Below are 14,253 nucleotides of genomic sequence, written 5' to 3'. Positions count from 1 at the left end.
GAGCTGGATGTATTGGACTTGAATATGTTCAGGAATTCAACATCTCAGGTAAGTCATTCTCCCTTAAGAAACGAGTGATGCAAGCTACGGAAAATCTAAGTGATCAATATATTATTGGTAGAGGAACACATGGTATTATGTACAAAGTTATGATTCGTCAAAAAATTTGTGTTGTAAAGAAGTTTGAATTTGGACGGAACAAGTAAGAGCGGTTAAATATCATGCACAATGAAATTAAACTCCTTGATATCTTTAGACATCGAAAACTAATCTAATCCGATGGCTACCAGATTGTGTTTATTTGGGTGGTTATATCTTGAAAAGCATCAATGCACATTCAGTTTATGATTGAGATCTGAGTAGAATTCATAAGGAAAAGGGGGAATTATGTCCCACATTGTTTTTTTCATAAACAACTTTAGTGTTTATAAAAGTCAACAATGCATTACCCAATGTCTTCTTAGGCAAGTTTAAAAGGATGTTGTTATGAATTGGGTTTAGGCCCATTAAAGTGGAGGGGGAACACAAAAATATAAAGACCATCAAAATTAAGGGAGCAGAATCACTAGTTTTATAAACAATTGTTTAAAATGCTCAAACTAAGGGGATCAAAAGTGCATTTAAGCCTTCTTTTTTTACAATAAGAAGTATATGCTAGGGGTTAAGAGATGGTATGTGAAATGAGAGGGAGATTTTGGAAAGTGAACGACACACTTTAGCTGCTTTGGTTCAATTCTTTATTTTTTTCAATTTCTGTTTGACCCCAAAAAATGATAAACGAACTCAAATTGAAAAAAGTTGGGTGCAAAAATGCTCGAAAAATTAAACTAAATGCACCAAAATGATGAGCGTGAAATAAATTTCTCTAAAAGGCTCAGACTGGTCAAAATGCGACTGAAAAAGTAGTTGAAAAAATAAAATGAAATGCTCTGCCTGTAAATTAAAAAGTTTATTCTGGTCGATATCTTAGGCATTATTCTGGTCGCTAATTTCACGTTCATTTGAGAATCAGTTCAATCGCTCTGCCTGTAAATTAAAAAGTTTATTCTGGTCGATATCTTAGGCATTATGTGGAATGAAATGCATTTTATGCTATATAGATGATGTGAATGTATAAAGGTGTCGATTTATTGAAGGAAGGGCAAAATTGGGGTATGACAGGTGAATTGTGAGATTATTCAAATATCACCCTTCTCAACTCTGAATCAATCAGAACATATAACCACTGATTTAACAAAATGACTCCATCCATAGGTTGGGTGAATCCTAGATGGTTAACTCTAACTTGCAACTCGATATCCATTAACTGTCATTGGCTTATTCTTCCTCTCATGTCACATTTGATATTCAAGTTACTAACCAAGAGAAAATATGTAGAGAAATGAGGTTTCTCTGTAGTTTAAGTTTTATAATACCATTAGGGCATATTGATTTGCCCTTGCACATGGACCCTTATTACTAATGATCGACACTTACCTCTAATCAAGTGCTTAGAGTTAGGTTAGGACAACTAATTCTTCACCAATTAACCAATTAGACACTAAGTACAATTAGGAAAAGAATATGGGTGTTATAAATAATAATAATAATAATAATAATAATAATAATAATAATAATATGAATTAACCAATTTATAAAATATTTACGCGGATAAGTTTTTATCGTAATTAAATAAAATGACGATAATAAATTTTTGTCTTCAAAATTAGAATAATTAATTTCTGATGAAGTTCATGTGTTTTAATTCATAATACAGAAAAGGAAAAAACCCATAGCTTCTAGACGACATATCGAACTTCTTATTTATCTAATCTCACTAATTTTAAATTATTGTATATCAAATGTCTAACTCCAGTTAACAAAAATTAAAATGCACAATATATAATTCCAATGTTTGGTTTTTAATGAAATTCATGAAATCAAATAATAAGAACACAAATGGGTTTTGATAAATTTATACAAAATAATCTCGAGTTACAAGTTTTACCGATCAAAGAATGATTTAGATCGATAGATCAATAAGAAATAATACTTGTGTTATGCTCCACATCAACGAACAATATCGATTTTAGTTAAGTTTAGATATTTGTATGGATTTTTTAGTATTTGAGAATTTTGATTCAAGTTATCGTTTCAACTACTAATTTAGATGAACAAAAATTAGAATTAGAATTCTTTTTATAGACTAAATCTACGTTTTCAGAAGATAAAAGTTTCAAATTCAAATTTCTTGAAGAGCATTAAAACACGTTAGTTATGTTAAACGTGCATCTGAAATGATATTTTGGTGAAAACAAATTGTGTTATTCAAGCAAAAGCTACATTCACTTAGTCTGCTTGCACATCCATTTAATTAATTATATATTATTTTTTTGTTTTATTACTTTCATGACACTCCTTTTTTCTTACCATAAAATATAAGTGAAATTAAAGTATAACATCATATTGGTAACTAAAAAATGTAAATAATTTTCCCCCCAAAACAATTAGATCTTTAACTCCCGTTCAGGATCCTCGAGGCATTGATTTTGTGGGAATATTAGTTTCGCCTTGCCTAGTATATATACTTTACTATTAAAATTTTCATATAACAAATTAAAAATTTGAGTGTCTTATGCATCCGTCATTACCTTATATTTTTATTTATGTCATTCAATATTAGTTTTTATATTTTTATTTATGAATCATGATGATTTGATACTTCAGAATATTTATATACAATACTTAATTAAGAAGGGTGAAGGGAATATATAATCTAATAATTTTTTTTGTAGGGATTTCATGACCCATTAGAATTGATTGATTTTTTAAAATAATATTGAGTGAATTGCAAAGATACTAATACTATTAACGTTATATTATTTGAAAACTTTTTAATTAGAGTATTTAAGTATTGTTTGTATTTATCAATAGGTATTTCTCAACAAAACATATAATGAATTATGGAAACTTTCCATGATGGTGATTATTATTATTATTATTATTATTATTAATATTATCAATATCTCAATATTTTTTATTCATAATTCATGTACTACACATAAAGAGAGACAATACTATAATTATGACGTATGTTTAAGGATAAAAGAAATTTGAATAGAGTATATATTTTATTTTTATATTTGCCATAAATCATAGAAGTCTCATGTACCATTGCATTAATAACCTCCTTCTTCTCATTTGCTTCCACCACCTTCTCCACTTTCATTGTCGTCTCGTCTACTTCCACCACCGGATCCATGGCCACTACCTCCACCACCATAATCTCCTATGTTACCTCTACCACTTCCACCACCATAATCTCCTCCGCTACCAGTTCCTTTACCACCACCTGCTCCATCTCCATAATCTCCCCATTTACCACCACCTTCTCCACTTTCTCCACTAGCTCCACCACCATAAACTCCTCTGCTACCACTTCCACCTTCACTTCCACCACCGTAATCTCCTATGCTACCACTTCCACCTTCACTTCCACCACCATAATCTCCTTCACTTTCGTTGCCTTTACCAGCACCACTTGCTCCTACACCATAATCTCCTCCAATTTTATTACCTTTATCACCACATTCTCTTCCTTTTCCACTTCCACTTCCTCCACTACCATAATCTTTTCCATCACTACCACTTCCACCTCCTTTTTCCCTACCTCTCCATATGCCACCTCTACTACCTCCTCCTTGACTGACACCGCCACCAATACCACCAAATTCGTTATCACCATACTTTTCGCCTCCTTGTTCCTTGCAGTTTCCATCATGAATTGGCTCCAAAATAATTTTTCTACCACCTAAAGTTGCAAAATTTTACAAAATTGACTTAATTAACCAAGATTCACATTACTTATCAATCCCAGTAATATAAAACATATAATTTTTATACCTTTTTCATGCTTGTAACACCCCTTAAGCTCTTCATAGATGCTTATCTTTGGACCTTCATCAACAACATACATAATTAAGTTAGTATAACAACAAAATTTAATCATACACCAAATGCATTCATACGAAGAGTGGTTATAAAAATTCATCATATGGATGTTTTTTCTTAAAATCTTTTATCAATTTCATGCACAAATTTAATTCACCTAAATCTTAAACAAAGTTGATAAATAAATAAATTGATGTTAATTTCAAGGTTCATACTTGGTGGATCAGGATTTGGTTCATCCGCCACCACTACAGAGATGAGAATCACACCATCCAGAAATATGAGAAAAACAAAAGATTTGAAATTCATCATTGTAAATAAATAAACAGAAAACGCAATGATACTTGAAAAAAGGATGGAAGAAAATGTTCTTACAACCAGGGGCGGAACTACATAGGCAAGTATGTGGGTCATTGCCGCCACAAACAATTCAAATCTGTACGTTTACTAATATAATGTAAGTGGTATTTTGCTGTAAACTTTTCTATTTTCTATTTCATGATGCATGACTTTTAACTAAGACATTGTTTTTTCTTAAATTAAACCAATATATGTTCGGCAATTTTCACCGCAACATTAAGAAAAATTGGGACAAATTATATATATATATATATATATATATATATATATATATATATATATATATATATATATATATATATATATATAATATATATATATATATATATATATATATATATATATATATATATATATATATATATATATATATATATATATATATTGAGTTTTCTATAATATCTTATAATCCACATGAAAAGTTCAGAAACGATTTATATTAAAAATGAAAGAATATAGGTTATAATTAAAATATAATGGATTATTTATAGTTGTAAGAGTATAATTGGATTGTATGATGTACAAATATCATACATATATCGAAATACATCTCATTATATAGAGATTCTATAAAAATATTTGATTAATAATATAATAAATAAAATAATATTTAAATATAATTAAAGATATATGTAAAAGAATGGTAAAATTATAGTGCATATTAATTAAATTTATTTTTAATATTTTATATGTTTCCCCCCGTCTAAAATATTTTTGGCTTCGTCCTTGCTTATAACACTCTTATTTATAGAGCCTCAAGAGTATCATCAAATTAAATGCTATTAATAATATGGGGCCTTATCTTTAACACTATTTTTGTCACCATATTAAATTTAAGTTTCATCCAATTTTGTTGAAGAAGATATGAAAAAGGACGTGTAAAAAAGGCATCTAAGTTAAGGTTGATGACAAAACGAAAGTTTAAGAATCCATGAAAATTGTAACTTGCTTGGGAAGAAAAATAAAATGAGATTACAAAGTTGAGTAGGGCGGTGGCAATGTTTTTTTTTTTTTAAATTCTATACTACTATCTTGCTAAGAAAAATTAGTTACAACCTTGGTTAATTTTTATTTTCCATTCTCACTTTTTTTTTTAAACATTATGTGAGGACTAGTCAATTGATAATGCTAATATTATTAGATTAGATGTTTTTATTTGTCATTTCATATACATATTAAAAAGAAGAATATATTTAATGTGTGTATTTTAAGAAATTTTATTAAAATATTTTTTATTTAAATTTAATAAGTATATGATATTTATCAATATTTTTTTTAGTCTTATATTTTTTGTTTGGTTTTAATCATTACAATTATATGTCATTTTTGTTTTTGATCTTGCAAAATTAATTTATATTAATCTCTGAAATGTGTAGGTAATATTTATTTAAGTCTTTCTGATAATAATATTATATAAATAAAATTAAGTATGCTACCTACAAAAGCTATACAACAAAAGTTACAAAAAACTATCCTCTTTTATTTAATTTAAAATAAAAGTTTTTTATTTTAATTTAAATTTTATATTAGTTGGTTAATGATGAATAATATTTCCCTTTATTTTATAAGTTCAAACAACCAATCATAATCCTTCTTCTTATTCAAATTCTATTTTAAAAATATATATAAAATATTCCTTCTTATATTCAAATTAATAAAATAAATAGAAATTAAGATTTTTTTCTCAACTTGTAAATAATTCATATTTGTACATATCATCAAACTACTTTTATAAGTTAAATTAAATCAATATTTTTTGCAAATCGAAGGTGGATAGACATCCACCATGTCCTTGAGTAATTGATTGGTTAGCGCTCTCTGCATCGATCGATTATTTAGAACCAAAACACTTAAAATCAAACATCACTATTTAAACCTTTTATGTGCCCCGGTACCCCATTCCAAAAATATTTTTCATAAAAGGATAGTTCAAGTTATTTTCAACGCGAAACAAAAACAAGCGCTTAAGCCTCCATTGTGCGAGCATATAAGTCGAGGTTTGAACACAAGAATGACTTAAATCATATTATATAAAAGCAACCAACACACAAACTTTTTTCTGAACTACGATGCTCTGATTTTCTCATTGCACAATAGAATACGTAGACACGAAGTTTTGAAACCTTGGCGAGCATAATAATTAAAAAAGCTTTTTCCATTGTAAATAATTTATTTTTGTAAACACTCGAATAAAAATAAAATAAAATAAATAAACCCTTAACAAATAATCAACCTTATAACATTAGGAGGTTTCCGTTGAGTACAACGGATGTGAGGGGTGTTAATATCTTCCCATTGCATAACCGACTCCTGAACCCTAATTTGGTTGCGATGCACATCTTATCCTTTTCTTTCCCTTACAGTTTTGTTGTCATTTTTCCTTTTCTAAGGAATAAATACAGAACAATGCCGACTCTGCCAGTCCATCCGCGAGTGTTCGATGCGCTTCACGAGATCATATTTTTTTATAAGCGACAATTGGTGACTCTGCTAGGGAATATCCCTAAAGAGAGTTAAACCTACAGTTTAGTTCTAGAGTTGTTTGTTTTGTTTATTTATTTGTTTCTTTTTTTCTTATTGATTTGTTTTGCTTTATTTATTTATTTATTTTATTTCTTTATTATTTCATACCTTTGTTCTCCCCTAAATCTAAATCCATGTGTCTCCAAATCACACTACTCGAGTGATCATAAAGGTATCGATATTAGTAATATTCAAATTGTGATGATATCAATTGGATCCTCAATATTTAATTCTGTTGTACTGGTAATTATAGTTCAAAGGTGTCTTCTTGGAAAGGAATTAGATATGGAGTCTGATCTAAATCAATGGTATTATATTGATGGAGGAGCTGGATGGATCGGACTTGAATATGTTCAGGAATTCAACATCTCAAGTAAGTCATTATCCCTTAAGAAATGAGTGTATCAAGCTACGGAGAATCTAAGTGATCAGTATATTATTGGTAGAGGAACACATGGTATTATGTACAAATTTATGATTCGTCAAAAAAATTGTGTTGTAAAGAAGTTTGAATTTGGACGGAACAAGTAAAAGCGGATAAATATCATGCACAACAAAATTGAACTACTTGAGATCTTTAGACATCGAAAACTAATATAATCTGATGGCTACCAGATTGTGTTTATTTGGGTGGTTATATCTTGAAAAGCATCAATGCACATTCAGTTTATGATAGAGATCTGAGTAGAAGTCATAAGGAAAAAAGGGAATTATGTCCCACATTATTTTTTTCATAAACAATTTTAGTGTTTATAAAAGTCAACAATGCATTACTCAATGTCTTCTTGGGCAAGTTTGAAAAGGATGTTGTGAAGAATTGGGCTTAGGCCCAGTAATTCTTTTCAAAATTTTAATTAATTAATTTCTAAAAATATTAATTAAAACAATTAATTATTAATTTATTCTATAAAAATATTAATTAATAAATTATCCTAGTCATCAATGATATATCATTCAAAATTAAATTTTTATCCGAATAATCAATGTCACATATGTAAAAGTGGAGGGGGAACATACAAATCCAAAGATCATCAAAATTAAGGGACCAGAATCACTAGTTTTGTAATAGGGGGAACAATTGTTTAAAATGTTCAAACTAAGGGGATCAAAAGTGCATTTAAGCCTTCTTTTTTTTACAATAAGAAGTATATGCTAGGGGTTAAGAGATGGTATGTCAAATGAGAGGGAGACTTTGGAAAGTGAACGACACACTGTAGCTGCAATTGGTTCAATTCTTTATTTTTTTCAATTTCTGTTTGACCCAAAAAAGAGGCGACGTGGATTGTAAAATTGAGGTCCTCTTCTTTCAGCACTTATTAACTTATATATGTTAGGGTTTTCTATTTTTATTAAATATCGAACATGCCCTTATTGAGTGAAAATTATGTAAAAATAGTTACAAATAAATTAAATCAAATAAAATTACATTAATCTAAATAATAAAAATTAACTCAAAACAAAAACAATGAAAGTTCTATTTACATATTTCAAACATTTTGACCAAAAAAATGATAAACGAACTCAAATTGAAAAAAAGTTGGGTGCAAAAATGGTCGAAAAATTAAACTAAATGCACCAAAATGATGAACGTGAAATAAACTTCTCGAAAACATACAGATTTTGGTCAATTTTTAAATAAAAAATGATTGGGTAAAAGGCTCAGACTGGTCAAAATGCGACTGAAAAAGTAGTTGAAAAAAATAAAACGAACACGCCATGCTAAACTACACGAATTGTAGATTAATAAAATTGACATTTGCAAGCTCGATTTTTAAATTTCCGCCCGCTAATTTCACGTTCATTTGAGAATCAGTTCAATCGGTCTGCCTGTAAATTCAAAAGTTTATTCTGGTCGATATTTTAGGCATTATGTGGAATGAAATACATGTTATGCTATATAGATGATGCGAATGTCATGATAAAGGTGTCGATTTATTGAAGGAAGGGAAAAATTGGGGTATCACGGGTGAATTGTGAGATTATTCCAATATCACCCTTCTCAACTCTGAATCAATCAGCACATATAACCACTGATTTAACAAAATGACTCCATCCATAGATTGGGTGAAGCCTGGATGGTTAGCTCTAACTTGCAACTCGACATCCATTAACTGTCATTGGCTCATTCTTCCTCCCATGTCACATTTGATATTCAAGTTACTAACCAAGAGAAAATATGTAGAGAAATGAGGTTTCTCTTTAGTTTAAGTTTTATAATACCATTAGAACATATTGATTTGCCCTTGATCGACACTCACCTTTAATCAAGTGCTTAGAGTTAGGTTAGGACAACTAATTCTTCATCAATTAACCAATTAGACACTATGCACAATTAGAAAAAGAATATTGGTGTTACAAATAATAATAATAATAATAATAATAATAATAATAATAATAATAGAAATAATAATAATAATAATAATAATAATAATATCAATTAACCAATTTATAAAATATTTACGCTAGTAAACTTTTGCCGTAATTAAATAAAATGACGATAATAAATTTTTGTCTTCAAAATTAGAATAATTAATTTCGGATGAAACTCATGTGTTTTAATTTATTATATAGAAAAGGAAAAAACCCATAGCTTCTAGACGTCATATCGAACTTTTTATTTATCTAATCTCACTAATTTTAAATTATTGTATATCAAATGCCTAACTCCATCCACTTAACAAAAAATAAAATGCTCAATATATAATTCCAATATTTGGATTTTAATGAAGTTCATGAAATCAAAGAATAAGAACACAAATGGGTTTTGATAAATTTATACAAAATAATCTCGAGTTACAAGTTTTACCGATCAAAGAATGATTTAGATTGATAGATCAATAAGAAATAATAGTTGTGTTATGCTCCACATCAACGAACAATATTGATTTTAGTTAAGTTTAGATATTTGAATGGATTTTTAGTATTTGAGAATTTTGATTCAAGTTCTAGTTTCAACTACTAATTTAGATGAACAAAAATTAGAATTAGAAGTCTTTTTATAGACTAAATCTATGTGTTCAGAAGATAAAAGTTTCAAGTTCAAATTTCTTGAAGAGCATATGTTTGGTATGGTGTTAGTTACGTTAAACGTGCATCTAAACTAATATTTTGGTGCATCTAAAGTAATATTTTGGTTAAAACACTATAGTTATGTTAAACGTGCATATGAAATGATATTTTGGTGAAAACAAATTGTGCGATTCAAGAAAAGCTACATTCACCTAGTCTACTTGCACATCCATTTAATTGATTATATATTATTCTTTTGTTTGATTACTTTCATGACACTCCTTTTTTCTTACCATAAAATGTAAGTGAAATTAAAGTATAACATCATATTTGTAACTACAAAATGTAAATAAATTTCCCCCAAAAATAATTGGAACTTTAACTCCCGTTCAGGATCCTCGAGGCATTGATTTTATGGGAATATTAGTTTTGCCTTGCTTAGTATATATACTTTACTATTAAAAATTTCATGCAACAAATTAGAAATTTGAGTGCATTATGTGTTAAGATTAGCTACTTTAATCATTGGATTAGATTAGTTGATTAATATAGTTGGTAAGGCTATTGTTAGTTAGGTGGTTATTTGGTTGGTTAGTTTCATTTGATTGGCTATTGTGTGATAGGAGTGTACTATATAAGAGTTGTACTATCACACTTGAATAATCAATGAAGCTATGATTCTCTCTTCTTGAAGTTTCTTTCGCATTTCCATTTTATTATCCTTTCTTCAATGTTGAAATAGCTTCATCGCAACATGGTATCATTCGCCAATTCGATTCTCCTTCCACTTATATCCAATTGAATCCTTCTACTCCATCTATTTTTCTTTCTGCATTCACTTCTTTCTGCATCCATGGCTCCTCCTCGAGCTTCACCACTTGATCCTACTTTGGATCAAACTTCACCTTATTTTGTTCACCCCAGCAATGGTCATGGTTCTGTTACAATTCTTCCGAAACTCACTGGTTCCAACTATCATTCATGGGCTCGAAGTATGAAGAAGGCTCTTGGTGGCAAAATGAAGATTGAGTTCATTGATGGATCTCTTCTTGTTCCTGCTGATTCTTTCGATCCATCTCTGCATGCTTGGAATCGCTGCAACATGCTAGTACATTCTTGGATCATGAATTTTGTTTCAGATTCAATTTCTCAGTCTATCGTCTTCATGGAGAATGCGCTTGATGTATGGAACAATTTGAAAGAAAGGTTTTCTCAGGGTGACCTAATTCGTATTTCTGAGCTGCAGCAAGAAACCAAATCGGTAACTGATTTTTTTCTGATCTTAAAATTCTTTGGAAAGAATTAGATTTATATTTGCCTTTACCAACTTGTACATGTCGCATAAAATGTTCTTGTGAAGCTATGTGCAATGCAAGATCTAATCATCCGCTGCTACAAATTATCAGATTCTTGACTGGTTTGAATGACCAATTTGTTGTAGTTAAGTCTCAAATATTGTTAAGGATCCTTTGCCAAATATGAATAAGATATTCTCCATGGTTATCCAACATGAGCGACAAATTCAGCTCCCTATTCCCAATGATGAGTCTCAAACACTGATCAATGCTGCTGATTCCAAGAGGTTTGGAGCAAGAAATAATACATTCAAGCATGGTGCTCGTGTTTGCACATTCTGTGGCAAGACTAATCACACTGTGGAAAACTGCTTCAAGAAACATGGTGTACCACCTCATATGCAGAAGCAGTTTCAGAATTCAGCTAACAATGTGGCATCAGATGGAAATGATGATGGATATTCCTCTAGTGGTGTTGACATTAAAAGTGATAATTCACCTATGACTCAAGGTCAATTCAGTGCTTTAATGGACCTAATTCAGAAATCAAGCATTGACCAATCTTCATGACATGCTTCTTCCAACCAAGTTGTTGTTGGTCATCCATCAACAGGTAACACATATCATTGCATGCATAATAGTAGTAGTGGTTCTTGGATCATTGATTCAGGAGCTACTGATCACATATGTAGTTTTGTCCAATGGTTTCATTCATATAAGAAAATTATTCCCATCAATGTTAGATTGCCAAATGGACAATGCCTTGTTGCTAAACATTCTGGCACAATTTATTTTTTTCCTGACTTCATTGTGCATAATGTTCTTTTGATTCCTAAATTTTCTTTAAATCTATTATATGTTTCAAAATTGTGTGAATCCTCTAATTGCAATGTCAATTTCCTCAATTCACAATGTGTTATACAGGACAAAATCACCATGAAGATGACTGGTTCTGCTGAGCAGAAAGATGGATTGTGCTACCTAACACTAAGAGATAATGATCCACCTACTACACACACACCTGCTTTAACCTTTGCCATAGAAGCCAATGTCACTTTACCAGATAGAGCCTTATGGCATTTTAGATTAGGACACTTATCTCAAAACAGACTATTGTACTTACATTCTCAATTTCCCTTTATCAAAGTTAATCATAAAGATGTTTGTGATGTTTGTTGCTATGCTAGACAAAGAAAGCTTTCTTATACTGTTAGTAATAATAGAGCTGCTCACCCTTATGACTTGATCCATTTTGACATTTGTGGACCTCTTGCAGTTCAATCTTTACATGACCATTCATATTTTTTAACTGATGTTGATGACTGTAGCAGATACACATGGATAACATTAATGAAAGCCAAATCTGAAGCTAGACAGCATGTTATAAACTTTGTTAGTCTCATAGAAAATCAACATAAGCTTCATGTCAAAATTATCAGAATTGATAATGGTCCTGAATTTAGCCTCCCTGAATTTTATGCATCTAAGGGAATCATTCATCAAACAAGTTGTGTTGAATCTCCACAACAAAATGGTAGAGTGGAGAAGAAACATCAACATTTACTAAATGTTGGAAGAGCCCTTCTTTTTCAGTCAAAACTTCCAAAGGAATTCTGGTCATATGCCATTTTGCATGCAACATTCATTATAAATAAACTTCCTACACAAGTTTTAAACAATCTTTATCCTCATTTCATACTGCATAATGCACATCCAGATATGCATAGTCTCAAAGTGTTTGGATCTCTAGCCTTTCCATCCACATTACATATGCATAGAACAAAACTTGAGCCAAGAGGTCGAAAATGTGTATTCTTAGGATACAAGAGTGGTATGAAGGGTGTGGTGCTCTATGATATTAACAGTCATACAATTCTTGTTTCTAGAAACGTCATACATCATGAGCACATTTTTCCCTATTCAAATGCAAATTCTACTAATTGGAACTATCACCCTTACAAAGATCCCATTGACTCACCACAACATGTTCCTATCATACCTGTTCCATCACAAAGTATTGAATCCACTGTTGAGGAACTTGACCACCATCCTAACACAACCATTGACACACTGCACCATTCTAACATTGACCCTGAATCTTTAGAAAATGCTGATGAGAACCATAACATTCAATTTATCCCTGATACATCAGATATTGAAAATGACAACATTCAATCTAGGCCTGTTAGAGCCAAACATACACCTCATTATCTCTCAGATTATATGTGCAATACATTTGATGCTTCAACAGTCAAGTCATCATCAGGTACAACCAAAATTACTTATCCTATTTCAAATTATGATTCACTGCATTTTCTGTCTACATCTCATCGTGCCTTTGCATCCAATATCACTCTTACATATGAGCCAAAGAACTACAAAGAAGAATGTTTGTCTGAACATTGGATCAAGGCCATGAAGTCTGAATTAGATGCATTATACAAGAATAGAACTTGGAACATAGTTGATTTGCCACCACATGTCAAACCAATTGGTAACAGATGGGTGTTCAAAGTAAAGCATAAAGCATATGGCACAATAGAGAGGTATAAAGCTAGACTTATTGCCAAGGGCTACAACCAAATTGAATGGCTTGATTTCTTTGATACTTTTTTACCTGTAGCAAAGCTTACAACTGTCAGAACTCTTCTTGCGACTGCAGCCATCAAAAATTGGTTCTTACATCAACTTGATGTTAACAATGCATTTTTACATGGGGAATTGCAGGAAGATGTGTATACGACCATACCTGAAGGTGTTACATGTCATAGGCCCAATCAAGTATGCAAACTCCAAAAGAGTTTATATGGTCTGAAACAAGCCAGTCGCAAATGGTATGAAAAGCTAACAACTCTTTTACTTCAACAAGGGTACACTCAATCTACTTCTGATTATTCCCTTTTCACTTTGAAAACTGATGCTTAATTTAGAGCTATTTTAGTCTATGTTGATGACATAATCCTAGCTGGAACCTCTATGTTTGAATTTGATCGTATTAAACTCAGTCTGGATGAAAATTTTAGCATCAAAAACCTGGGCATACTCAAGTATTTTCTTGGCCTCGAGGTTGCTCATTCAAAGGCAGGGATTTCACTATCACAACGAAAATATTGTCTTGATCTCTTGCAGGAATCTT

General features: G+C 30.6%; 1 protein-coding gene across 1 annotated transcript in view; it reads right to left on the bottom strand.

Annotated features, from left to right (window-relative positions):
• Nucleotides 1-3,158: 3,158 nt before the first annotated feature.
• The window catches only part of LOC127086115 (glycine-rich protein 5), a 46,729-nt gene continuing 35,634 nt past the window's right edge, over nucleotides 3,159-14,253 (bottom strand). The window contains exon 4 of the mRNA XM_051026826.1: nucleotides 3,159-3,250. Coding sequence (XP_050882783.1) covers nucleotides 3,177-3,250 — 74 coding nt within the window. The 3' untranslated portion in view covers nucleotides 3,159-3,176. The remainder of the gene's footprint in view (nucleotides 3,251-14,253) is intronic.

This window comes from Lathyrus oleraceus, chromosome 5 (genome assembly GCF_024323335.1).
Source record: "Lathyrus oleraceus cultivar Zhongwan6 chromosome 5, CAAS_Psat_ZW6_1.0, whole genome shotgun sequence".
Taxonomy (NCBI): domain Eukaryota; kingdom Viridiplantae; phylum Streptophyta; class Magnoliopsida; order Fabales; family Fabaceae; genus Lathyrus; species Lathyrus oleraceus.
The sequence above is the reverse complement of the archived record's forward strand: the minus strand, read 5'-3'. Positions and strand labels throughout refer to the sequence as shown.